The sequence below is a fragment of the Scyliorhinus canicula genome, chromosome 1 (assembly GCF_902713615.1).
Source record: "Scyliorhinus canicula chromosome 1, sScyCan1.1, whole genome shotgun sequence".
NCBI classification, from domain to species: Eukaryota; Metazoa; Chordata; class Chondrichthyes; order Carcharhiniformes; family Scyliorhinidae; genus Scyliorhinus; species Scyliorhinus canicula.
This window is the reverse complement of record NC_052146.1, coordinates 252,470,705-252,496,533: the sequence shown is the minus strand read 5'-3', so window position 1 is coordinate 252,496,533 and position 25,829 is coordinate 252,470,705. Positions and strand designations below refer to the sequence as shown.

At 44.9% G+C, this 25,829-nt stretch overlaps 1 protein-coding gene across 3 annotated transcripts in view; it reads left to right on the top strand.

Annotated features, from left to right (window-relative positions):
- Positions 1–25,829, top strand: part of LOC119973426 (tyrosine-protein phosphatase non-receptor type 14-like) — a 332,770-nt gene that overhangs the window by 274,224 nt on the left and 32,717 nt on the right. For all 3 annotated transcript variants that reach the window (XM_038811552.1, XM_038811532.1, XM_038811542.1), the window contains exons 9-14: positions 1,280–1,367; positions 5,436–5,518; positions 14,481–14,544; positions 16,795–16,873; positions 17,472–18,943; positions 20,261–20,407. In XM_038811552.1, coding sequence (XP_038667480.1) covers positions 1,280–1,367; positions 5,436–5,518; positions 14,481–14,544; positions 16,795–16,873; positions 17,472–18,943; positions 20,261–20,407 — 1,933 coding nt within the window. The remainder of the gene's footprint in view (positions 1–1,279; positions 1,368–5,435; positions 5,519–14,480; positions 14,545–16,794; positions 16,874–17,471; positions 18,944–20,260; positions 20,408–25,829) is intronic.

Genomic DNA, 25,829 nt, shown 5'->3' with positions numbered 1-25,829 from the left:
ACATCTGTCTTCCACCTCCGGGAAGAACCTACTCATACGGGTTCTTGTTAAGTGGGCTCTATGTACCACTTTTAGTTGCGTCAGGCTGAGCCTTGCGCACGTGGAGGTGGAGTTGACCCTATGCAGTGCTTCGCTCCAGAGTCCCCACCCTATCTCCATCCCCAGGTCGTCCTCCCATTTCCTTCTTGTTGCGTCCAGTACGGTGTCGTCCCTATCTACCAGTCGGTCATACATGTCACTACAGTTCCCTTTCTCTAGGATACTTGCGTCCAGTAGGTCTTCCAGTAGTGTCTGTCGTGGCGGTTGTGGGTACGTCCTTGTCTCCTTTCGTAGGAAGTTTTTGAGCTGCAGGTACCGTAGCTCGTTCCCCCCAGCTAGCTGAAACTTCTCTGTCAGTTCGTCCAGTGTTGCGATCCTGTCGTCCGTGTATAGGTCCCTGACTGTCAGTGTCCCCCCGTCCTGCCTCCACCTTTTGAAGGTGGCGTCAGTCAGTGCTGGTGTGAACCTATGGTTGTTGCAGATGGGAGCCCTGTTCGACATTTTGGTCAGGCCAAGTTGCTGCCGCAGTTGGTTCCAGGATTGGAGGGTGGCTGTCACCACTGGGCTGCTGGAGTGTTTTTTGGGTGGGGATGGGAGTGCTGCCGTGGCGAGGGCCCGGAGGGAGGTTCCCATGCAGGAGGCCTCCTCCGCACGCACCCACTCAGCCTCTGGCTCCTGGATCCATCCCCTTACTCGCTCGGCTGTTGCTGCCCAGTGGTAGAATTGTAGATTCGGGAGGGCTAGCCCTCCAGCATTGGACCAAGATGAGTGGTTATCTGTATTAATTTATTGAGTTCTGAAGTGATATTAGACCTTTTGTTTCCTGAGTAGTACACCCTTCAATGTCCTCCTTCCTAAAGACATTATTGCTTCCATTTTCTTGATATCCTTGTACAATGTCGCTCCTTACCCTGGAAGAAGGGTAAGTGAATTATCATTAATTCTTCCTGAGAACTGAAAAGTGTGTGCAAGAACAACCCACACTGAGTCACACTCCTATCTACGATGTCCCCTCTCGCACACCCCACAAATCAATTGATTTTCAGATTAAGTCATAGTTTTCAGTTCTTTCTTGCCCCAGGAGGGAATCCATCACTTCATTACGATGAATCACTCAACACGTTTGTGTGAATGTTTTCCTTGGATTGTCAACCCAAGTATTTACAGAGCTGACAAACTGTGACTCGAAATAATAAAATCTAAACATGATAAATAATACAAGGTACCTTTCAACCTGCAGATGGAATGAAATTGGAAATATTACGCACAACAGGTCTTCAATTAACGTGGAGCTAATAAGCAAAGAAGAAACGGTTCCATTTCACACAGTAAGTATAGTGGGGCTGGCATTACGAACCTCTTTGGCTTTGTAGTAATTTAACAGTTATTTGAAAAATGTTCTTTTACCCTCAGTGGTATATTGGAGATGGTCTCTGTGATATATCTTCAGCAAATTGTCTACAATAGGCCTCAGTGAATATTTGGCGATCTTCTTACCCTTGCTTCTTGCATTTTTTGCACATTTCCCAACTGCATTGATTGAATTCCCTGTTGGGTTGTACTGATGCAGATATTAACAGAAACCATCATATCAACTATTAAATTCACCTCTTAAGGGGCAATTTAGTGTGGCCAATCCATCTAGCCTGCACATCTTTGGGTTGTGTGGGTGTGACCCACGCAAACAACCGCCACCTTCTTCTGAAATCTAAGGCAAAACCTTTCTTTGAACTTACTGAGCTTATCAGGGTGAGTGCATTACTTCAGAAAATCTGCTTAATCATCTCCATCCTTATTAACGTTTCCCAGGACTCAGTCGCAAAAGTGCTGCTGAGTTGAACTGTACAAATCTGAATGTTCCCTTCTTCATCCATGCCGTGCATGTGGATGTAGTAAATGAATACCAAAATAAAAAGCAAAATAATACGAATGCTGGGGATGTAAAATAATAAATGGAAAGACCTGGAAAAACTCAGCAGGTCTTGCAGCATTTGTGGAAAGAGAAACGGAGTTAACATTTGAGTCCAGTGTCACTCTTCAGAACTCCCATCAACCACCTTAAATGCTCACTCCCTCCGCCACCATTGCACCTTAATTGCAGTGTTCCAAATAAGTCATTTGGACTCGAAACATTAGCTGTGTTTCTCTCCACAAATGCTGCCAGGCCTGCTGAGAGTTTCCAGCATTTTATGTGTCTATTTATACCAAATGAGTACTTTGCACTGATCTTCAGTAAGGAAGAGGATGCCGTCATTGACCTAGTGGAAGAGGAGAAAGTAGAGAAATTGGATTGGTTAAAAATAAAGAGAGAAAGTACTAAAAAGGTTAGCACTACTGAAAAGTAGAAATGTCACCTGGTCCAGATGGGACGTGTCCTTGATTGCTGAAGAAAGTAAGGGTGTAAATAGCAATCTTCCTCAGGAATAGAGGACTACAAATGTTAATCACTCTTCTGTAAAGTGCAGAGGAATAAACACGGCAATTAAAACTCAGTCTAATGTTGATTGTGAAGAGAATTTTAAAATTGTGTTGGTTACTAATTGATAGCCAAAATAAGCAAATTGTGCTTGATTAACTTGATTAATTTATTTGCTAAAGAATGGTGGGTGTCCATCATAAGGTCACAGCTGGGATGTTTCCTGATGATTGTACAGTTTTCCATTCCATTTGCAACTCTTCAGATACAGAAGCACTCTGTACCTGCATGCAACAAGACAAGAAGAACCTTCAGGCTTGGACTAGTAATTGGTAAATAACCTTTGTGCCAAAAGGGCCAGGTCATGATCATCAGTGAGAATCTAACCATCTCCCCTTGACGTTAATCGGCATTCCAAGCGCTGGATCTGCCACCATCAACAACAACAACAACAACCCCCCCCCCCCCCCCCCCCCCCCCCCCCCCCGCTTTGATAACATTTACCAGAAACCCAGCCACACAAATGTCGTGACTTCAAGAGGAAGTCGGAGGTTAAGTATTTTGAGACAAGTAACTCGCCTCCTTAATCTCCAAAGCCTTTCCACCATATACAAAGCACATGTCACGTGTGCAAAGGAATAGTCTGCACCTTCTTGGATGAGCGCAGCTTCAACAATCCTCAAGAAGCTTAAAAACCATACAGAACAAAGCAACCTGCATAACTGACATTCCTTGAACAGTCATTCTCTCCGCCGCCTTGCATCTTAACAATACTGTCTGCCATCTGTAAAAAGCAACTGCAGCCACTCTCCAAGGCTTCTTTGAAAACACCTTTGAAATGTGTAACCTCAAAGAATGATAGCATATAGATGGTCAGTTGGTCTAGAGTGTCTGTGCCAGCTGTTAAAAAGAGCGATCCAATTAGTCAGAATTCCCTGTTCTTCCTGCATGGTCTTGCAACATTTCTCCTTTAAGTATTATGCTATTATTGAATCTGCTTGCACCATTCTTCTCGGAGCCATATTCCAAATAATGACACCTCCCTGTGTAAAACATTCTCTTGGCCTTGGCTCAAGTTCTTTGGCCAATTACCGTAAATCTGTGTCCTTCTGATGCTTAAAATAGTTTCTCTTTATTTACTGCATCACAACCCTTCATGATTTTCAACACTACTATTAAACATCCTTTTACCTTTCTCCGCATTTTGGGAAACAAACCCTATTTCTCTAGTTTCTCTACATCCCTGGTATCATTCAAATAAGTCTCCTCTGCAATGAATAGAAAATGCTGGATAAACTCAACAGGTCCAGCATTATCGTGGAGAGAGAAGCAAAGTTAACATTTTGAGTCCATATGAGTTCATCGGAGCTGAAGAGGGCGTATGTATGTGATGGATTATATGGTTGGGGGAAGGTGGAGAAGAATTAAAGGTTAGTGATAGGTCGGGGCTAAGGGGAAATTTATAAAGATGTCATGAACACGACAAAGGGAGTGGTAATGGTAACATTAAATACTAATGAAGGTGCTGATAATGGCATTAAGGCAAGATAGCGGGATGTGTTAAGAGGAGAACCAAGGTCAGTGCTCAGTAAAAAGCAAAGGTTCATCTGTATTCTCTCTTGGGTCTTGGCATCCTCCCTAAAGCGTGATGTCTAGAACTGAACACAGTACTCCAGCTGGCGTCTAACCAGTGATTCATAAAAGCTTAGCAGTAGCATCTGTATTCTACACCTGTTTATAAAGTCAAGGATCCCATATGTTTTTTTACTGGCATTACAGAGCCCATGTATCCATTAACACAGGCTCTATCTTGAGCGTTCCCGTCATAGTTTTCAACAGTCAGTTGTGCGTACCTTGGACCAAAACACCTGCCCTGTGGAGAATTGTGTACTGAGTCTTCTCTGAGCTGTGTCCGTAGAATCCCATAGAATCCCTACAGTGCAGAAGGAGGCCATTCGGCCCATTGAGTCTGCACCGACCCGTCAAACACTCTTCTGAGGTCCACTCACCTGCCCACCCCGCTTACCCCCTTAACCTAACCTGCACATCCCTGGACACTAAGGGGCAATTTAGCATGGTCAATTCACCTAACCTGCACATCTTTGGACTGTGGGAGGAAACCAGAGCACCTGGAGGAAGCCCATGCAGACACAGGGAGAATGTGCGACTCCACAGACAGGTGTTATAGCACCTTGACGGCTGACATTTCCTTCCAGGGCAGTTGCACCCATCAGCTTCACTTTGCCGTGAACCCCATCCACATTCCGGAGTCAAGTATCAATGTGCGTGCATCGGATCTCATTGTGATGCAGGGCAGATTCTCAACAGGATCGCTGCCACACAGTAAGGAAATTCTGTCAACATTGCCAGAAAGAGGATGGGGAGGCATAAAAGAGGGGGCAGAGATGCAACAAAAGGTTTTATTTAAACTTTCCAAGGTGGCTCTGAATTAACTGCTGGCACTGTCCATGCAGCTCTGCGGGCAGAAGAGAGAGAGAGGTGGCCACTTTGATCTCCTCTCCAGCCAGCATGGTCAGCAGCAAGATTCCTATAGGCCTTTCCATTCTGCCTCCCCCACTGAATCGATACCACTATCCCTTTTCTGACTGTATTTGGGATCAATGGTACACAACAGGGAGTCAGGGAAACTGTGGATTCCCAAGTCTATCCAGGAGGTCATTTAAAGGTTGGTTGGCCAAAGCCCCTGCTGAGAGAGGGGGAGAGAAGTTGTTCTAAGGACAATGTTTGGTAGTAGACTGTAAAACCTGCTGTTTCCTCAGTTTTAGGAAAAATGCAACACTAAGAATGTGCAAAACCACTCTGCCAACAGCTCACTGATATTTTTACAGTAATTTTTACAGTGATATATGCACAAAAACTTAATGATAAAAAAGTACTAATGTTCATTTCAGTTATGAAATCTATTATTACAGGTATTATACAGTATATGTACATGTGATTTTGTTTTACTCTTCCTTAGGATGATATTGAAATGGCAAAATACATTTCACGGTTATTCACAGCAAGACATAAGTTTTATAAACAGAATAAAATCTGCACAGAGTGAGTATTTTGAGCATTGCACTTTATTCCATAAGCACCAAAACTACCCACAAATTATTTGTCTTGAAGGTGGAATTGCTTTCAGTCAGGCTGTTCTGTAGGAAAATGGCAGCATCAAAGATCAGAAAAACCTAGGAGGATTTTTAACATTTTCCTCTCAGCCTTTTCTGGATCATAGAATCCCTACAGTGCAGAAGGAGGCCATTCGGCCCATTGAGTCTGCACCGGCCCTCCAAAAGTGCGCTCCACCCATGCCTGCTCCTCTGTCCACCCCGCCCTAGCCCCGCAACCTAACCTGCACATCCCTAGATATGAAGAGGCAATTGATTATGGCCAATCCACCTAACCCGCACATCTTTGGGCTGTGGCAGGAAACTGGAGCAGCGGAGGATACCTACACAGACACGGGAGAAAGTGCAGACACCACACAGGCAGTCACCCAAGGCCGGAATTGAACCCGGGTCCCTGGATTTACCTACTCTATTTCTGAGTACGGTTAAGAAAGATATATTTTTGTTCACATTGTGCCTGATTGTAATTCCAAATTGTAAAACATGTTATTTTGCATACTCGCCAACAAAAGATATCTTTATATTGCTTTTCTTTTTTTTTTTAAAAGTACGTTGCCCCACTTGTTATGTCTTTAAAATTTTCATTACTTCACACAAATTTGAATTGTTGAATTATGTAATTTTAAAAAAAAAATCTGTAACAAAGTACTACCACAAGTGGATAGATTTATGCTATGCAAGGGGGTGATAGGTTACTGGTGGATAGGTGGTAGGACGGATGCAGATTTGAGGCTGTTAACAGAACATCCATGATCTTAATAAATGGCGAGCATGCTCTACTGGCATACTCTACCGTAGACGTACTCCCCTTCCTTGTTCGTATGTTCATATCCAAGCTCTTTACTTGTGTGAGAGAGCCTCGTGTTGGTCCATGGATATTTTTGAATAAGCAGAATTGAGGAGCTACTAAGGGAAGAATTTATTCTCTATTTGTTACAAGACCTGGGCAGTATTTGAGCAATTCAGCAACATGCTGAAACTGGATGGGGAATGCTCTTGCAAAAATGTTTGATTTCAGGAATCATGAGCGGGATTCTCCATTGCCCGACGCTGAAATTGGGAATGGGGATTGCTTGGAGAATGGCTCCCGACGGCCAAATCATGGCAGGCGCCGGTTTGACACCTGTTAGCGATGCTCCACCCCCTCCAAATCATTGAGACACATGCAGCTCGCAGTCGCAACCCTGTTGGAATCTCATTAGCGGCCTCCGATGGACCGAGTACCTGATGGCACAGTCCAAGTGTGGTTTCAGCAGTCGTGAGCCCGGCGTGGTGGTTGCGGAGAGAGATAGAGAGAGGGTATGCGAACAGTATCCAGCACCGCCATACTCAGCGAAGGTCTGTGCCACTGGTTGGGGGGGACTTCTTCCAGAGGTGGGGTGTGGCCAGTAGTTGGGCTGTGGGGTCGGGGTGGGCGGGTACGTGGTCCAGCATAACCGGCACCATCTTTTCCGGCACAATCAGTGCATGTGTGGCGGGTGTAGTTGTACGTGTGGCTGCAGCTTGCCAGCGCATGTGCAGCACGGACCCAGTGATTCTCCAACGATTTTCCGCGAGTTCTGTGGGTGTTTCACGCAGTGGCTGTGCTAACCCCTCACCTGTAGTGAAATTGGTGTGGGTTTCGCGCCAATTTTCCCGTTGTGAAACACCACAGATCCTCCGTTGGCATTGGCAATTAGCCTCCGGAATGGAGAATCCATGGGCGGTATTCTCCGCTCACGATAAAAATCGGGATGGCCGTCGTGAAATCGGCCGAGCTTCACGACGGCCTCGGGGCCCGCTCCCCGCACCTAATTCACCCCCATCCTGGGGGCTAGGAGTGAGTCCCCATCGTTCCCGGCCGTGACCTCATCGCGCCGGAAATGACGCGGAAACTGCGCTTTTCTGATGTCATCCACGCATGCGCGGATTGCCGGTTCCAACCCGCGCATGCGCGGATGACATCAGCGCGCAGACTGCACGAACCCGCGCATGCGCGGTGCTGTCTTTCTCCTCCGCCGCCCGGCAAGACGTGGCGGCTTAATCTTGCCAGGCGGCGGAGGGGAAAAAGTGCGTCCGTTTTGGACGCTGGCCCGACGATCGGTGGGCACCGATCGCAGGCCTGTCCCCTCCCGAGCACAGTCGTGGTGCTCCCGTCCAAATCGGGCCCCTAGATGCCCCAAACTGGCATCTGGCGCCCGTTTCACGATGGCAGTGAGCAGGTGTGGTTGCTGCCGTGGTGAAACGGGCGTGAAGGGCCAGCCGTTCGGCCTATCAGGCTCGGAGAATCGCCGTTCGCCGTGAGAAACGGCGAGCGCCGATTTTTCCGAGCCGGGGGGGGGGGGGGGGGGGGGATCGCTGGGGACGCCGGGGGGCGTAAAAAATGTCGGGAGGCCCTCCCACGATTCTCCCACGCCACGTGGGGAGCAGGTAATTCTGCCCCATGTGTTTTGAGGTATAATTGAGTTTTGGGGAATTACAGGTGGGATTCTCCGTTCCGCCACACTAGGGGCTGGATTCTCTGTTTTTGGGACTATGTCACCACGCCATCGTGAAAACTGGTCTTTACGCCAGGAAAACTGGTGTCAAAAGGCCACAGATTCACCGTCTTGCAGGGGGATAGCAGGCAGCTGTCATAGAGCTCGCACCTCTAGCTGCCGATACGGCCCCCTGCACTTCCGGGTCAGAGGCCGCGCATGCGCACGGTGGCGGCCTCCAGCGGCAGCACCGTGCTCCACGGCAGACTCGGCCTGCGGACCTGGACTGCCGAAATAGTGCCCCGCATCGGCCGCTCGCCCACCCCAGACCGCCCCCACATATAACCCCCAGTCCCGAGTGAAGTCCCCCTGCCCTCCAATCGGCCCTCCCCCAACTATGGCGGCCCCGGACTGAGTCCACAACCGGCACGTGAAGTTCCCGAACAGCAGGACAATGTTCGAACCATGCTGTCATGAGTTCGGCCGGTCGGGGGCGGAGAATAGCGGGGCGGGCCTTAGGCAATGATCTGAGGTGGTGGATACTCGGCGGAGTATGCCAATTTTCGGGGGGGGGTGGAGAATACGGCGAAACCTGTGCTAGTCCCGATTTTGTGCACGAAAATGGATTCTCCACCCCGTCGCCGAACGCGATTTTGGCGTGGGGTGGGCGGGGAATCCAGTCCCCAGATTATTGGTTCAGCACGCAGTCGGGATTCTTTGTTTCGCCAGCTGGTCAATGGGGTTTCTCATTGTGGGGCAGCCCCATGCCATCGGGAAATCCCTGGGCTGCCGGCAAAACGGAGAATCCCGACGGCGGAGATTTCAGCCCTCCATTTTTTAAATGTAAGCTAACTGAACTCTGAAGGTTAGAAATTTCCAGACCATCCCAAATACTGGTAGTTTATAGGATTCTGAAAAGTGTTTATTAAATAAGGTCAGGGTAGAGGCTGTAAAATAGCACAAGGGCTCATGTAGGCGCTTCTGGCATCTGGTTCAACCCCCCCCCCCCCCCCCCCCCCCCCCGGCGTGCATATTGGAGTAGCTATGCAATATCTGTGATTACGACCATTGTTTTTGTGAAAATCAAACCGTATCCTTGGTTAAGAAAAATCTCTTGATCCAACTTTTAAGTTCCTTGCTGCCACCAGGATTGAACTTTTCCATTACATCAACGAGAACTATTATTATGCCGTAAAACATATAGCCATAGAAAGATGGAGTGGTCTGGATTAAAGCAATTGGATGATAATGTAAAGAATACTGGAAAGGTTTTGAAATTTCCTGAGTTATACACCTTCCCCATAATTGACTGGTCCATTCGGAGGTACAACTAAGTGGGATACCCTGGGGCAGGTTTTGGGGTTGGGAAATGGCTTGTGTAGGAAGCAGTCACCTGGCAATGGTTTACACTGAATTGGCCAATTAGTAGCTGAAGGCCAGACTCGCTGACCAATTAAAATGGTGGGCAGGCTCTCGAAGCTGGGGGCCAACTATTGGCCCTCCAGCCTGGAAGAAGCCAGAGCTCGCAATTCATGTATGAGAGAGCACCTCCTTCTTGATGATCCAATCATGCAATTTTTGATTAGAAAATAGCCTCAGCAGCTGGGCCACCATTGTGAGGGAGGAATAGCTGTGGCCAGGCTGGCACGAAGAGCCTTAAAATCTGACTTGGAGTCACGCCCCTCCCAGGCTGTGACTGGAAGGCCAGACCACCTTCAATTGGATTGCATAGTCCCTGAAGCCTTTGGAGTCTGCAGCCAACTGAAAGTTTCAAGCAAAGTCTGACAATAGATTGGCTGCCCACCATCCATGGGTGGGTAATCTTCCAGCCCCGATCCCACCCTCAGGCGAGATAGTGAAGGCAAACTGAAATTTTGAGGCTACCCACCACCATGTGAAGGTGAAAATTTGGTTCTGCGTTTTTGAGTACAGTAAACTGAAAGGAAACAGGATTATTAAAAAATTATAACAGCCAAACTGTATCTCAAATAAGTGACACAACGGATGTTAAGTTATTATTGAAATGGATGGACTTGCATTTTAGAGACCAAGCACTAAGTTAATTTTGGCAAATTACATATTAACCACTCTCATTGAACAGGATTCGTGTACTTACTTAATAGTTCAACGATTAAAGCAGATAACAATTTTCCTACTTTGTTGTACATTCTGTGGATTTTGACTGTTATTCTTGAAATAATAAATACTTTTGGGGAAAATTAGTTGCAGCGTGACATTTTGGAACTTGGCAGAGTGAGAGGCGAAACAGTCCTTCCATTCCCCGACGGAATTGAATCTGCAATCTGTTCAAAGAATTTAATTTGTCTTGGCACTTGTTGCAGGAATGCATTTCCTCTCCTTAGCTTCTCCGATAAAGGGAAAAAAACATCAATTGATTTTGCAAGGCTGGATACCTTGTACTGAACTGCTGTTTTTCACAGAAGGAATGTTTTGGATTTGACATCCTGATTAAAATGTGACAGTTGAGAAGTGTGCCTCAGGAAACACAATATCAAGAGATACTTCGAAACCAACTTGATGGAGATTTCTCTACTGATTTTGCTAGGTCTGGAATTTTGAGCTGATAATTGTCCTGCACCCCTGACTTCATATTAGTACCTTAGAGCAGCATGACATGGCCAAGCTGAACAAAGTAATTTGATTACAAAAGCACTTGTATTCATTCTTGTATTCGTGATATTTAGATATTTAGCTCCTTTCCACAGTATGGCTCAGTAGCTCATATATTTTGGAATCTCAATAACCTATTCACCATTTGAGTTGATACATGTGTGTAAATGCCTCTTTGTAATATGGAAAGAACATTCAAGAGCACTTCACAAAAAGTGGATGCCAAGGTAAAGAAAGTTCTAAGAAGGGCAAGTGGTGGGTTTTTAAGGGAAGTGAAGGAGCAGTAGTTTAGGAAGCAATTACGATGGCTGGACAAAGGGAGGATGAAAGAAACACATCAGGCCAAAGTTAGAGGAACAAGGGGTAATATTTGTAGGGGCTGAAGGAAGTTACAGAGATAGGGAAGGACAAGTTCTTGAAGAAATGAACACTAGGATTAGAATTTTAATTTTAAGGCTTTGATAAACTCGGAGACGATGTCGGTCAAGGAAATAAGAGGTGGGTGTCACAGATAGAATGACCTGGGAGAGGGCATGAGAGGAGATGAGGAAGAAACTAGATTAAGGCAGGGATTTGAGTTAGGGGAGCAGGTTAAGGAACGAGCTGACAGATGGAGCTGGATTTTTGCCAATTTGGTGGGTGGTTTCTGCAGACCTTAAGAATGATTAGTGGGACCTGATTCATGAATTCCCAATCCCATTCCTGGGCTTTCGATTTTCAACAGTGCCTTTTGAGGGGCTGGTTTGGATTGCGAGCCCGTACCCTGCACTTCCGACCTGGTTGGCTCCATTGCGGAGATAGGCATCTCCTAGTTCTCTGCAATTTTAGTGAATTTGGGCTAGCTTTACAAAAAGTAATGTTCATGGTACCTCATGTAGTGCCGTGAACCACAATTTGCATGAGAGGACCTTTTAGATGATAAGTTCAAAAAGCCCTTCTCATGCCCCCTTGGTTGGTTGGAAAAAAGTTTTAAAAACATCATTCATAATTTTCCACTTAAAAAAGCAAACTCCCTTTTACTGTAGACAAAGGAAAGTGTTGATCAATCAGACTCTTTAAAGTATCCATAGTAGAAATAGCAGCACTTGAAACCACTGCCTTGTGTAAATAAGCATTGCATAATTGATAGCATAGATCAGAGAGCCAGAGCTGTCAATCAATTATCATTTTCCCTGGAGCTGAGGCATCTCAGTACTGCCTGAGAGCCTCAATATCCATTATCCATTAAAGTACCGAAAAACCAGAGCCACAGGGAAAATTAAACTTGATTGACAGCTCTGGCCCTTTGATTTATGTTGCAAATTGCACAATGTATACACAAGTTAGAGGGTTCAGGTGCTTGCAGTTTCTGCGATTGATACTTTAAATGGTCTTGTTGATTGATTCTTATATTGGCCTGTAGCAAAAAGGAGCTTTTTTAAGGAAATGGAAAGTATTAATGATTTATTGAAACTTTTTTTTACACATGGGCTTGTCACTATAGAATTCATTGGCTCTGCACAGTGTTAAGTGAGTGAGTGGGCATGGAAGTGGCATACCTCGACATGGGGGCAGGAAAGACCAGAGGGGTTAGTGGGATGGCATACCTTGGCATGGAGCTCATGAGCGGCCATTGGGAGAGCATGAGCTGCCATTGCTAGTGTGGGAGGGATGAGGGCTAAAGAGTCTCTCTCTCTGTTCACTGTAACTGGGACTAAATCCCAAAGCACAGTGAGTCTTTTAAGCAGCCTGCTTCCGCACCTGCCAGCCCCTGTAGCTGCATCCAAACAGTTCCCAGGGTCAGCTGGCCTAATTGCAGCCTGCACCCGTGCCGCCTCCCCATCGGAAAGGGAAAAATCCTATCTTTGAGGGCACTTTCTCCATTTGAGGGCATTTTCCCCAGGGGTCAGCCGAGCTGGTAATTTTCCCGATCGTGCTACCCACCACAAGGATAGCAATCCAGCCCATAGCCTCTACCCTGATGATGAAGACTTCTATGAATATCTCACACATTGTTAAAACGTCTATATGTTACCTGTGAATTTAATTCTTTAACCAATCATTTTCGTTGGCCAGATGATTGAGGTATCTATTCCAGCTGACTAGCATGGATTTTATGTTTGAGCCTGATATCACAAGCCAGGATTTGTATGTGTGCATGTACCTGTCACCCGATTCATTGTTGTTACATCCTTTCCACGCCTATATCTTAATTATTTTGGGTTACTGAGAAAGAACCCACATAAGGACACATTTAATCAGAAAGTATTCTTGCTTTCAGTTCTGGTTTTAATATTCAATATGATGATGAGAAGAAATTTTCCACTCTCTCTGCCTACATGTAAGCATTCCTTCCACATTCCTAACATCCCCTTCATTTAACCGTTCCTTGTGTTCAGGCTTAACACCACTAAAAGCATGTGTTTTTTTCAGAGTTTTTTTCTTGGATTGATGTATTCAATATAAATTAGTAAGTAGAGAGCCTAAAAAGCCAGGAGAGAGCTAGATTCTAAAATGTAGTGTAAAGTCAGGTGGGCTGTAAATTTGGTGCAACCTAAATCTATTTCCTCTTCCGGGGCAGCTTTGGTTAAAATTAGAATTTTGGATTCTGGATTCAGTCAGCATCCTCAGCACTTTCGAGCACTAAAGCAAGGGGAGGATTAACAGGTCCTACATCATATAAACATACATTTTGAGATTCCAAGCGGTCCCTATTGCACTAAACTTCCCTGTGATTCTAGCTCAGTGCATTAATTTTTTGCATTCCTCTTTTATCGATGAGTGATAATGGTTCAATGCCTTGGTTTTGGTACAAGGTTACCCAGCGGCTCTTGCAGGGATGCTTGGGTCATATGGATTGTATCGTAATCATTTTTGTAAAATCCTTGAATGAGAGCTTGGGGCTTTTAGAGCAGCTTACTCAAATAACCTATCCTGGAACTTGATACCACATTGTTGGTATTTTTAAAGCTGTTTGAACTCATTTATTACATTTGCCATGACCTGTTAAAGCAATTCCCCATTAATCTTTCAAGATGTTTGGTACAAGGAAAGGATCTGTAGGATAGGAACAATAATTTGTCCATAGTGGCTGTTTTGTTGCTTAAAAAAGAAGTGTTTTCACCAATACAAGGGTACTCTGCACAAGTTGGTTGAGGAAGGACATTGGAGCATAATGTCTAAAGGTTATACTTAATATACTTTACTACAAGGGTACAGTAGCATAGCAGTTATGTTACTAGGCCACTAATCCAGAGGCCTGCTCTAATGAACCGGAGCCATGAGTTCAAATATTATAAAGACAGCTGGAAAATTTAAATTCAATTGATTAAACAAATCTGGAATTTAAAAAAAAAACTAGTTTCAGGAATGGTGTTTGTCAAACTACTCGAATGTCATAAAAACCAACCTGGTTCACCAATGTGCTTTTAAAGGAAGGAAATCTGCCATCCTTAGCCGGTCTGGCCAGTGTGCGATTCTGGACCCACAGCAATGTGATTGACTCTCAACTACCCTCTGAAATAGTCTAGCAAGCCACTCAGTGGTGTAACAAGGGATGGGCAATAACTACCACTGATGCTCACAGCTTGTGGATGAATTTTGAAAACTCGTTTTAACTGTTACATAGCAAAGCTACCTTCTGCAAGTGCTTCCACATATTTTGAATGCAGCGACATGTGTGTGAAGAAGTGCCTTCTTTCCCTGGCGGGTTTGCAATCTATGAAGCATGTGTTTGTAAGTTAATAGAGCAGTGGGCTCCTCAAACAGAAGGATTATTCAAGTCACATTCTTGAATTACTAATGTTTTGCTGTATTTTCTCACAGACAAACACAGACATGTTCCCCGACGCCAATCAGGAGACGACCCACATGGAGCAGATCATCTTTGGTATGCTTCTTGTCACCAGTGCTAAATGTGGCATTGGATCGCTGTAATTAATAAAAACAGGGACTTATTTACATTGGCAACTTTGCAATAACCTTCTAAATTACATCTTATTTTATCAACCCTTTTCTATGAATAACAATCCTGTAGATAATTCTTATTTTTAGTCATCGGGAGTCTTGATGTCGTCAAGTTGTATTGACTTTTTTTTCTTTTTCTCTGAACATAAATACTTTCCAAATGTGTTCAGAAATGTTTTTCCTTTTACTATATTAAAAGGTTGTCTCTCAAATTGCTTTATGTTGCAGTTGGTTTGCCTCCTGACCCATTGTGAATGTAGTTCACTATAACAGGAGGGACCTGTTCCATCAATGATTTTTGTGTCACTCAGAAGTGAAATAGATTTAAAATTGGTGCAGTGATTACCATGATTTGTTGAAATATGGCATATTATTTGCTATAATTGCAAGAAGCGATGGAGTCAAAACTTGTTTAGGACCACTTGATTTGTACTTTCATTCGTGCCACTGCAGTTTCAAGTAATATTTTCTGATATTGATCGCCCCCATCCCACCCTTTTATCCATTTTCCACCCCTGAATGCAAAAGTTGAGGAAAAAAGGAGCAAAATAGTTCTGTGATGTGGTTCTCGGAGTACAGATTGTCTTCAGGGGCGGGATTCTCTAGCCTCCCAGCTGCGTGTTTCTCGATGGCGGGAGCCGGTGCGCCTTTCGCTGGCGGCGCGATTTGTACCGCTGCGATGGGAATTCCTATTGAATTCCCAGGCTGCCAGGAAACCTGCAACAGGGAGTGCCCTGCCGGCAGGACTAGATAATCCTGCCGGCGCAAACGGCTGGAGAATTCTGGTCCTGGTAACCAGCCCTAGCAGTCTTTTTTCCCAGTGTCTGAATAAGGGCTGGCAGGCTGGACAATGGCATCACAGGTCAGGGGGATTCTATTCTCGCTCAAGTCCATAAACATGTACTTTGTAGCCCAAGTAACTGGGTAGAAAGTCAGGAGCATGGACAGTGGCTGTTTTTGCCCTTGCTCACAATCCGCTCGAGGTTATTCACAAAAATGAATTCTGGTCTTAAAAGTTCGTGGTGATATGCATTGCTGGAAATTTCCACCAATGGCGTATGACTGAATAACATTTAAAGATGCATATTTGAATTTTAACAGCTGGTCCCATCATAACCAAAGAACAACGGTGGCATTCAATTTTCAAACATGTATTGGTGTTAATTCCATCATCCTAGCCAGCAGTTTTTGGTATTAACAGTATAACAGTTCAGCACCTGTCCAAATTTGTCCTCTGAATGTGGTGACTGACAATGGTTCATTTTTCGTCCATCACCAATTGATTTGAGATAGTGATAGACCGCAGTCGTTTACTGTGTTGATGGTGTTTCTATGATATTATTTAGGAAATTTCAACATTTAGTCCCAGCTGTACAAATTTTAAACTTGCTGTATACGCAGTAAGGATATGGCTCTTTATGAAATTATTATTGGGTCGCTGCTTTAGAATAGTGCATCTGCCTGTGAACACACACACTGAAAAGCTTCTACAGGGACAATTCAACATGATATAATCTATAACTGCACTCCCATCAAAATATGCCATTGGGTTGACCAATTGTTCACTTTAAGAAGGATGCCGATCTTAAATATAAACGCCAGAATTTCCTTGTAGCTTCTCCCATTCCACCACTGTAACTTTGGTAGCTGTATGATGGAAACTCCACTTATAAAAGTGAATGGGGTTTCTGCCAAAATTATGGTGATGGAGTGAAAGAATCTCTGAGGAATTTACTACGTGACAATTCAAATCAATTTGCCTGCTTACAACAAATGCTCCTGAAATAGGCAACATTAGAGTAAATAACCTACAAATCTCTCTTAGTTTCTGGTCAGTTCCATGCGCCCACTTAAGCAGACTATTTGTTTCATGTGCTTGAAGAATAAAGAAACCTGCCTAATAACTTATTGAACCACACGAACAACGTGTCAACGAAATTTAAAGCATTAATGTCATCAGGTCAAGGGGAAAAAGAGAGGCAGGTTAATAAATCCCTCTGAAATTGTGATTATATAATAGACTTAATCTTCAAAAGCGGTGTTAAATACTTGCAATATTTGGAGTCGCTCCTGAAAGAGGTGTTGCAGTATGAAACTAATAGCTGTACTAATTAACTTGAATTCAAGTAGTGCTGCTTCTCATATTCATACAATTCTTATTCTTTGATTTTAGCCAAGGCAACAGCCATTTATAATGCCACCAATGCACGTTCAGTATGGAGAGCATTATACTGAAACAAGCACCTCACAAGGTATTTCTCTTATTTTGTTTATGGTGTATCTAGTGGCAGCATTTCTGCTGCAAGAATGCTTATGTGGATGTTGGGTCATGACGCAAATGAAGACCTACCAATTGAATGACCTACCAAGACTCGCTCCCAAAATAATCACAACAATGGTCATCATGTTTGTGAGTCATTGTCCAATGTACAATAAATTCAGACAGTTGGAGGAGAAAAGGTGGAAGAGGGAGGAACAAACTCTATCTGGATTCAGTTGGGTGAATGGGAAAGGCTGGTCTCCTTGTTCATTACGGCAGTGGCTGCTGGTGGGAATTTTGTATTCATTCTGTTTTATCTGAGTTCTAAACATATACTATTGATTCAATGGGATTATTCAATGAATGCATTGAGCAAATTCATTTGGCGTAGAGTATGTTGAGACTGTGCTTTCTTCACACCATCTGTACAGGCACAAGTCATCCCATACGTTATTTGTAGCAGAAATCGGTGACTATTTTGAGCGTATAAACCTAGCCATTTCAATGTAGATTGAGATGTCAACTCTGTAAAGTTTTAAATTACTCTCTTTTAATCATCATTTTAATTGCCCATTCTTTGTTTCATACAGATAGTATTTACCATGGCAATGAGGAAGGGTTCTATTGCAGATCTCAGTCTAGCTTGGACAGATGTCCAATGGAGTATAATTACATGAATGGAACTGTGCCAAATGGTAGTGTGTACAGTGCTTCCAGCATGAACTCATTGAATCATTCACAAAACTTCATCCAGGCCTCTCCGGTGTCCTCTAATCTCAGCATCCCTGGAAGTGACATCATGCGTGCAGATTACATCCCCAGCCACAGGCACAGCGCTATCATTGTGCCCTCGTACAGGCCTACACCTGACTATGAGACTGTAATGAGGCAAATGAAGCGAGGCATCATTCATATAGATTGTCAAAGCCAGTCATTGAGAAATCTTAATATTGGAAACACTCATGCATACAACCAGCCGGAACCAATGGTTTACAGTCAGCCAGAGATCAGGGACCGATCCCAATATCCCTCTCGTTATGGGTCAAAGCACAGTTACAACAAACCGGTAGCCACTTCTGCCCAGCAAAATGCCAGCCATCCTGCACCTACCCGGACAGCAAATAGTGCAATCTCACACACAGTGAGCACACCAGAACTTGCCAATATGCAATTACAGGGTACTCAAAATTACAGTACTACTCATATGTTGAGGAATCACTTTTGTAGACCACCCCCTCCGTATCCACGTCCTCGGCCTGCCACTAGTACACCAGATCTTGCCAGTCATCGCCACAAGTATGTCAGTGGCAGCAGCCCTGATTTAGTCAGTCGGAGGGTCCAACTTTTTGTGAAGACATTCCAAGAGGACAGTTCACCTGTAGTGCACCAGTCCTTGCAGGAGGTCAGTGAGCCCCTCACAACAGCCAAGCATCATGCAGCTGTTAACAAACGTCATAGCCTAGAGGTAATCAGCAGCATGGTACGTGGCATGGAGGCCATGGCACTGAAAACGTTAAGTGCTTCAGTCCCCCAACGTAGGAACACCATGCGTGATCAACGGCGCCAAGAGGAGCAGGTCCATGAGGTTCGACAGCAACCTTCATATCATCACAAGAAGACATTGTCAGATGCCACAATGCTAATCCACAGCAGTGAAAGTGAAGATGAAGAGGAGACCCCTGACTATGATGTTCAAATACCAACATTTAATGACAATATGGACTATAGAGCCCAGCTGCAGGCAGCATTGGCAAAAATACCAAACAAACCCCCTCCTGAATATCCAGGAAACAAAAAGAGCATAAGCAATGGAGCATTAAGACAAGAACAAGCAAGAATGTCAGAGTCTATTGTCAGAACCAAACTGCCGGGTCCTGAACTAGATGCTTTCTCACGAAATGAACAAATGACACTTAATGGGTCCTCACTTGGGCCATCGATTTCAGAGCCTGACCTCACCAGTGTGAAAGAGCGTGTTAAAAAGGAACCAGTCAAAGAAAGACCTGTATCTGAACTATTCTCCACTGAAGACAGCATTGTGGAAAGGGAAATCATGTTAAGGGTAATTCTCATTTTTTTTTTTTGTATCACCAATATGTATTTACACAACCAGAAAAAAGATGGCTTTGAAAATTGATAGAATATAAAATTTACATTTGATTAACAAAGGGTAAAAGAATCGTTGACTCGTATCTATATTGAATAGCCTAGGTAGTTAATAATTATAACTTTTTTTGATGTATGTAGAGATATTTGATTAAAATCTCTATTCACAGAAATAATTAATGTGTTGGACTTTACCAGGAGCGAAACAGGATGTGATCTACCGACCATGTCCCACCGGAATCGGATCATGACTCGGACAGTAAATACTGGGAGAGGCCTTACCTGGGATCCCAAACGGCTGCAACACCTTGCGAGATCTGATTAGATCTCGTGAGATAGTACGATCTGGGTCCCGCCCACAACGAACCCACTTAACTGTGCAGCCGCTGGATCTAACCGACTCCTGGCATCTATCAGCCTCCCCAAGGAAACTCTAGCCGGGTGCTGCTTAGTACTGCTCCAAACAAATGTGGAGCAGGCGGAACGGCACCGGTGGGGAATTGGGGAATCACCTAGGCCATTGGAGGCCGCTGAGTGGTCAGGGACAGGGCAGGGTGGTACCTTGGCTCTCTCCCGGAACCTTGGCACAGGCTGGCAGGAGCACTGTCAGGGTGGCAGTGCCTGGGTGCCACCCAGCCCAGTGCCTGACTACCTGGGGGTCAGTTCCCCAGCAGGACGGCTCAAGGTGCCATCGTGACTGGTTCACGACTATGTCTATAGCGCCTGACTGAGGCATCGCTGAGGAGGCTGGTAAATCCTGGGCCCCAGGTGAATTCGGTGAACACATATTTAAATGAGTTAATTTAAATATGTGGCCTGGATCACGCCCAGAGAGCGCAATATGAAGCCTCACGAGATTCCGTTGAATCTCTCAAGACTTTTTGAGCATTTCTATTCCAGATTCAGGCTTCTCGCAAGATTCATCGGTCTCATCCCGACACCAAGTCGGGCGCGGCGAGGCCGCTGAATTGCTCCCATAGGTATTTCAATGCTCCCATAAATGATTTAGGTCAATTATTATTCTAATCTAGATAAACCAAACCACTAGCTAACTCCGAAATCTACATTGTTCCTAATCCTATTGTATTTATTTCCCGAGAAAGTAAGCAAGGTACTAAATGTGCTAAAGTTTGTAGTTGAGCAGTATTTTACAATACTGTGTATTCAAAAGAATGCTATTTTTAATGATTCTGGTTAGAAAGTAAAACTTCAGGAATGTTTTTCCCTTTGAATATCAGCCCCAGTGATGTGAGTGTCTTTTCTCTACCCCTAGAATTTAGAAAAGCAGAAACTAGCAGCAGCAGAAGCCCAAAAGATAGGGCCACTGAAGTGGGCAGCGCTTAATGGCCTATCGATGGCCAGGATTCCTGTGCTCGAGGACAGCCAAGATGACACTTCAAAGGTCCCAATGGATGAAAGGGTGAGCAATATATCAAGCAGTGAAAGAAATCTCCAATGTGTAGAGTACACACCTTCCTCTTTGCCACATTATTTATGTCCCCTGGTTCAAACTATTTGATAATGCATTAACTCAGGTGTGGACAATATTTACATATTTCTCAAGACAGAGGCAGAAATGATAACATCCAGTCATTCAAATTAATTATGCTCCTCGGAATCAACTTGCTTGTCACTTGCTAAACATTAACATGGTTGTCAGTCAACGATTAATCCTTCAGTGCAAGATCTTTGAACAGTAACAGCATGAGGCATACTGACTGTCAGCAAAAATAAAATCCCTAAATAGATTGAAAAAATTTACTTCAATTGAAATCAAAACCCCCGAATGTAAGTAGACTGGGTGCTATGGAAGAGCAAAGGGATTTGGGATAGACAGGACATTAAAGTCCGATCCTCAGGTTGATCAATGTTGATTTAAAAAAAGGAATTAATTCCAGGAAACAAAGGAAATGTCCCAAACTCCCGTGTAACTATCAATGTGTGCCAACCAAGAGGTGTGCTTGTGCAGTTAGCCCTCTGATAAAGCTAGTCTCAACAAATTACAATGATGCACACATGAACAAAATGAAACCAAAGTAATGTGAATTATTTACAATTTAAATTTTTTAAAAAACCTTTATGCTGTTTATAAGTCTCACGTTAATGGCAATGGAGTTGAGCATGGAAGTGTTGGCCATGATGCAGAAGCTCCCTGTTTAGTCAGGAGGCTCATTATGCCGATCTGTAGCAGCACGTTGTTGACTGACAGCGGGCTTCACCACTGAAAAGCATCCCCCACCATGGAATTGCATCTATTTCCTGTGCTCTCCAGCATTGTAAATTTTCATCGTAATCATGCAGGAAGCGGGCAAATGAATGAAAGCAGGAGTGGCACCCACTTCAGGGTCCACCATCGGGAATGGTGTGCTAGTGATAAAGGTCTACAATGCACATGGCCGCGTTTTAACAGCCCCATTTACCGCAAATCCTGTAATGGCAAATCCTGTAATGGCCGCTAAATATTGCGAGATGCCAAAAACAGAATTTGCACTGGTGAGATCTCAGAATACGATTTTCTCCGTCCTCCGCCGGTGGCGTAATCAGATTCACGCTGAGGAAGGACGGGAGTATTTATTTGCATAAATGCACCTTACTTTAGTGGACTTGAAGCTGCTATCTCTGCATCATCATAACTACTCATCCAGCCCACGCCGGCACAAATTATTACTTGCTTTCAAAAACACAAACCAGTGAGATGACCACACGGGTAAGTGTAGCCCCTGGATGGTAAGGGACATGTCTGGGCATTTCCGCCTGGCACTGCCCCCTGGCACTGCAGGGGTTCTTTTGGGAGCTTCACTGCAGGGGCTTCTCTTATCCAGTGGGGGGAGGGGTTGTCTTTCTGTGTGTTGAGTGGGTGTTCTCCATATCCATGGAGGTTGGATTGCCCTTTTGCGTGTGAGGGTCTCGACATCTGTGGAAGGAGGGGTGGAAGTTCTCTGTGAGGTGGGAGGGAAGAGTGTTCAGTATCCGTGTGAGGGGTGCTTTTTATTTAAATCCGAGATTAGGGTGCCCTTTAAAAAAGGTGACCCAATTTTGGTATTCTTGGCATTTCAGGCTTTCTTAGGCCCTGCCCCTCCAGCAGACTGCAATTTCAAATGGGAGGCAGGATTTGCACAGACTGCTGCTCAATGCAGCGATAATAGCTGCCTCTGGTTTTCTCGCCTGAACCAACACTCTTGTGCATTTTTGGGAAGATTCCAGCCATTAACCCCAGCTGTACTATATCTACCTCCCTGCTAATTCACTTAAAATGAGTATGCTGATGTACAATTTTACTATGCTGTTTTCTCCGAAGTTCAGCTTCAAGTTCCACCTTCAAGCTATGATCAAGACATCCTACTTTCACCTCCAAAACGTAACCTAAATCCATTTTGTATGAATGGTATTGACACCGAAAGACATGCGCTGTGCATTTGTCGCCGCAAGGTTTGGTTACTTGGGTGTTTTTCTTACCAAACTCCTAATTTGCACCATTTATAAATTGTAATTCATTTAACATTATGCTACCTCCATCCTATCCTATATTAAGCCCTACTGCCCAATCATCTGTGCCCTCACTAACCTTTGTTAACTATTCATCCTCCCAAGACGTTAGTTTCAAAATCTTTGGTCTAATTTATATATTCCTCCCTATCTCCAGTTGTATGTTCCAGCATCTACCTATCTTCTGATTCTTGTCTCCTTAGTGCCTCCCCAGCTTCTCTGTACCAGTAGGCGACATGGTGGCACAGAAGTTAGCACTGCTGCCTCACGATGCTAGGTTCAATTCCGGCCTTGGGTGACTGTGATAAGTTTGCATGTGGAGTTTGCAAGTCTCCCAGGCAGCACGGTGGCGCAGTGGGTTAGCCCTGCGGTCTCACGGCGCCGAGGTCCCAGGTTCGATCCCGGCTCTGGGTCACTGTCCGTGTGGAGTTTGCACATTCTCCCCGTGTTTTCGTGGGTTTCGCCCCCACAACCCAAAGTTGTGCAGGCTAGGTGTATTGGCCACACTAAATTGCCCCTTCATTGGAAAAAAAAATGAATTGGGTACTCTAAACTTATTTTAAAAAAGACTTTGCACATTACCACGTGTGTACGTGGGTTTCCTCCGGGTGCTCCGGTTTCCTCCCACAGTTCAAAGCAGTGCAGGTTAGGTGGATTAGCCTTGATAAATTGCCTCTTCGTGTGCAGGTTCGGTGTGGTTGCGGGGTATGGCGGGGCCTAAGTAGGCAGCTCTTTCAGAGGGTCGATGCAGACATGATGGGCCAAATCTTGTATGCTACTTCTTCGTTTACTCCCTAGATCGTCCTTTGCCTACACTGCTTGACGTTCATTTATTTGTTTGCCTGTGTGAAGTGCTTTGGGATATTTTATTACATTTGTGGGTGCTGTTAAAGCGCAAGTTCTTTAAGAATACAGCTGTTAAGCGCTTTTCTGGCTGAAGTTTAATTTTCCAGGTGTAGAGTTGGAATCACTGGTAGACCTGTTTCTTCAGAGGGGTGTTTTAGGCTAAAGGGCCGAAGAGATCCAACTAGCGTTGCAAGTTTGTATTTTCTATCCTTCTCCCTTTTTTCAAACCGCTAACCCCATGATGCAGCTAACATTTACGGTAGTTGCATTGTTCATATCTTGTAAATCCTTTGTTTCTGCAAAAATAGATGACGTCCAAAAATAATACAGAACATGGGTTTGAATTGTAGTTACTTTGGATATCATTTTGAATAATGGACACTTACTGGGTAACAAATGCCAAATGTATTGTGCATCGAATGGCGGCATTCTATTTTATCTTTATTTTGAATCCTTATGAAAACATTGGCAATTGAAAGCTTGGTCCGAAGGAGTATCTTGTAGCCTTGAACAAATTACTTTTTAAAAAAATTATCTTTTGGATAAGTGTTGGTATGAAAGACATGTCATGCCAAAGCCAACTCAAGTACTTCAAAACATGTTTTTCTTTTAATTCCTTTTTAGGCAGTGTTTCAGATCTGTAACAGCCGGAGTCCTTTGCTCAAAAAGACATATCTACGTTTAGCACAGTGAGCTAAATAGCTGGCTTGCAATGCAGAACAATGCCAGCAGCGCGGGTTCAATTCCCGTACCGGCCTCCCCGAACAGGCGCCAGAATGTGGCGACTATGGGCTTTTCACAGTAACTTCATTGAAGCCTACTTGTGACAATAAGCGATTATTATTATTCTTAATTTTCTTATTATTCTTCTTATTAGTATTGTTATTAGTATTATTATTTTATTATTATCTATTAATGAAAGTAATTGCTATGTATTCTCTCCCTGTACCATTTGATCTGCAAGTAAAATGAGTCCAGGCTTGTTCAGACACAATGGGACTTTAAAAATATGAACTATTTTTTACTATAGACCAAGTGCTGGCGGAAAATAGTTAGCAACTGCACCTGAGCTAAACACTGCTGAAGGTTGCTTGCTTCCAAATGGAATACACCAAAAAATGCGTGAATTGCTGATAGTTCAGTATAAGTGAAGATGTTACACAAATTAATGTTCTTGGACACAAGATGCGTGTTAACCCATTATCTGCTTTCTCCTTTTCCCAATTTTACACTGATCAGGATGAACTTGATTTTGGGAAGTCCCACTGGCATCACCGAAAGAGGGAATCCTGCGCTGGCTTGTGGCAGACCCTGGGGGCAGGATTTTTGCCGGTGGTAGCTAATTTACAGGCTGGCACCTGGATTGACGTCCCAACTGGCGATAGCACCTGCCTTCCAGTGATATTGGCCCAATCAATAGGCCAGCAGCTCGTCTGCAGCACCACTACTAACTGTGGCTACTGGCGAGGCTGCAAAATGAGAGGGAGAGGCATCTTTGAAGTCCAGTGAACTAGTTCAGTTCATTTCTGGCAAGTGGGGCCAGGAAGCGGGCCCCGGTGATAGTGAAGAGTGCGGTTGCGATCGTGTTCTTGTGGTGGCAGGCCCTCCCGTTATGGGTGAAATGCTGGTGGGTGTGAGAACTGGTGCTTAAGTGGGCATTTATGTGACTCAGTTGGCTACCTGATGGGCAGCTGCACTGCTGATGTTCCTGCTGATAATACACCATGGCACTGGAAAGAATCCCCCCCCCCCCCCCCCCCCCCACCACCACCACCACCCCACCGCCATTCTTCGCTGCCATAGGTACAGGCCTCCTGTCTCCCAACTTCTCAACAAAAGACTTATAAAATTCAGTTCATTCCTTTCTGCCAAGGTCTGCTCTTGGTATATTGGGGAAAGAGGGAGATGAAATGGTTCAATATTTAGCTTCTTCAGAAATTTTGGCAACTCTGGTGCAAGCATGGCCTAAAGGAGGTGTATTTATACCTGAGCATGATAGGCGAGAGAAGAATTCCAACTCTAGATTTGAACAATATAGGCCGGGATTCTCCGAGCCCGGGTTGGAGAATCGCAGTTGATGCTGAAAATTCCCGCCACGCCGGGACACGATTCTCCGGCCACCGGAGAATCGGCAGCAGTCGCACGCGAGCGGTCGACGAGGTGCTGGTTGGGGGCCGTTGAATGAGGCCCCCGCGGTTGACCGGCTGAGTTCCCGCTGAGTTCAACCGGCGTGGTTCACATATGGTACCACCCAACGGGAGCTCGGACCTGCGGCTACGGTGGCCGTCCTGGGCAGGTGGATCAGACTCCGGGGGTGGACCACCACGACGGACAGGCCCGCAATCGGGGGCTACCGATTGGTGGGCGCACGCAATCTGGGGGGGACCTATCTTCTTCTGCGTGGGGCTGCTGTGTCGCTACGGCATGTTGCGCTGCGCTGGTGAGGAAATGGCTGGCGCGTGCATGTGCGGACCCACGCCGGCAGTGCAGGGCTGCGCAACATGGCGTAA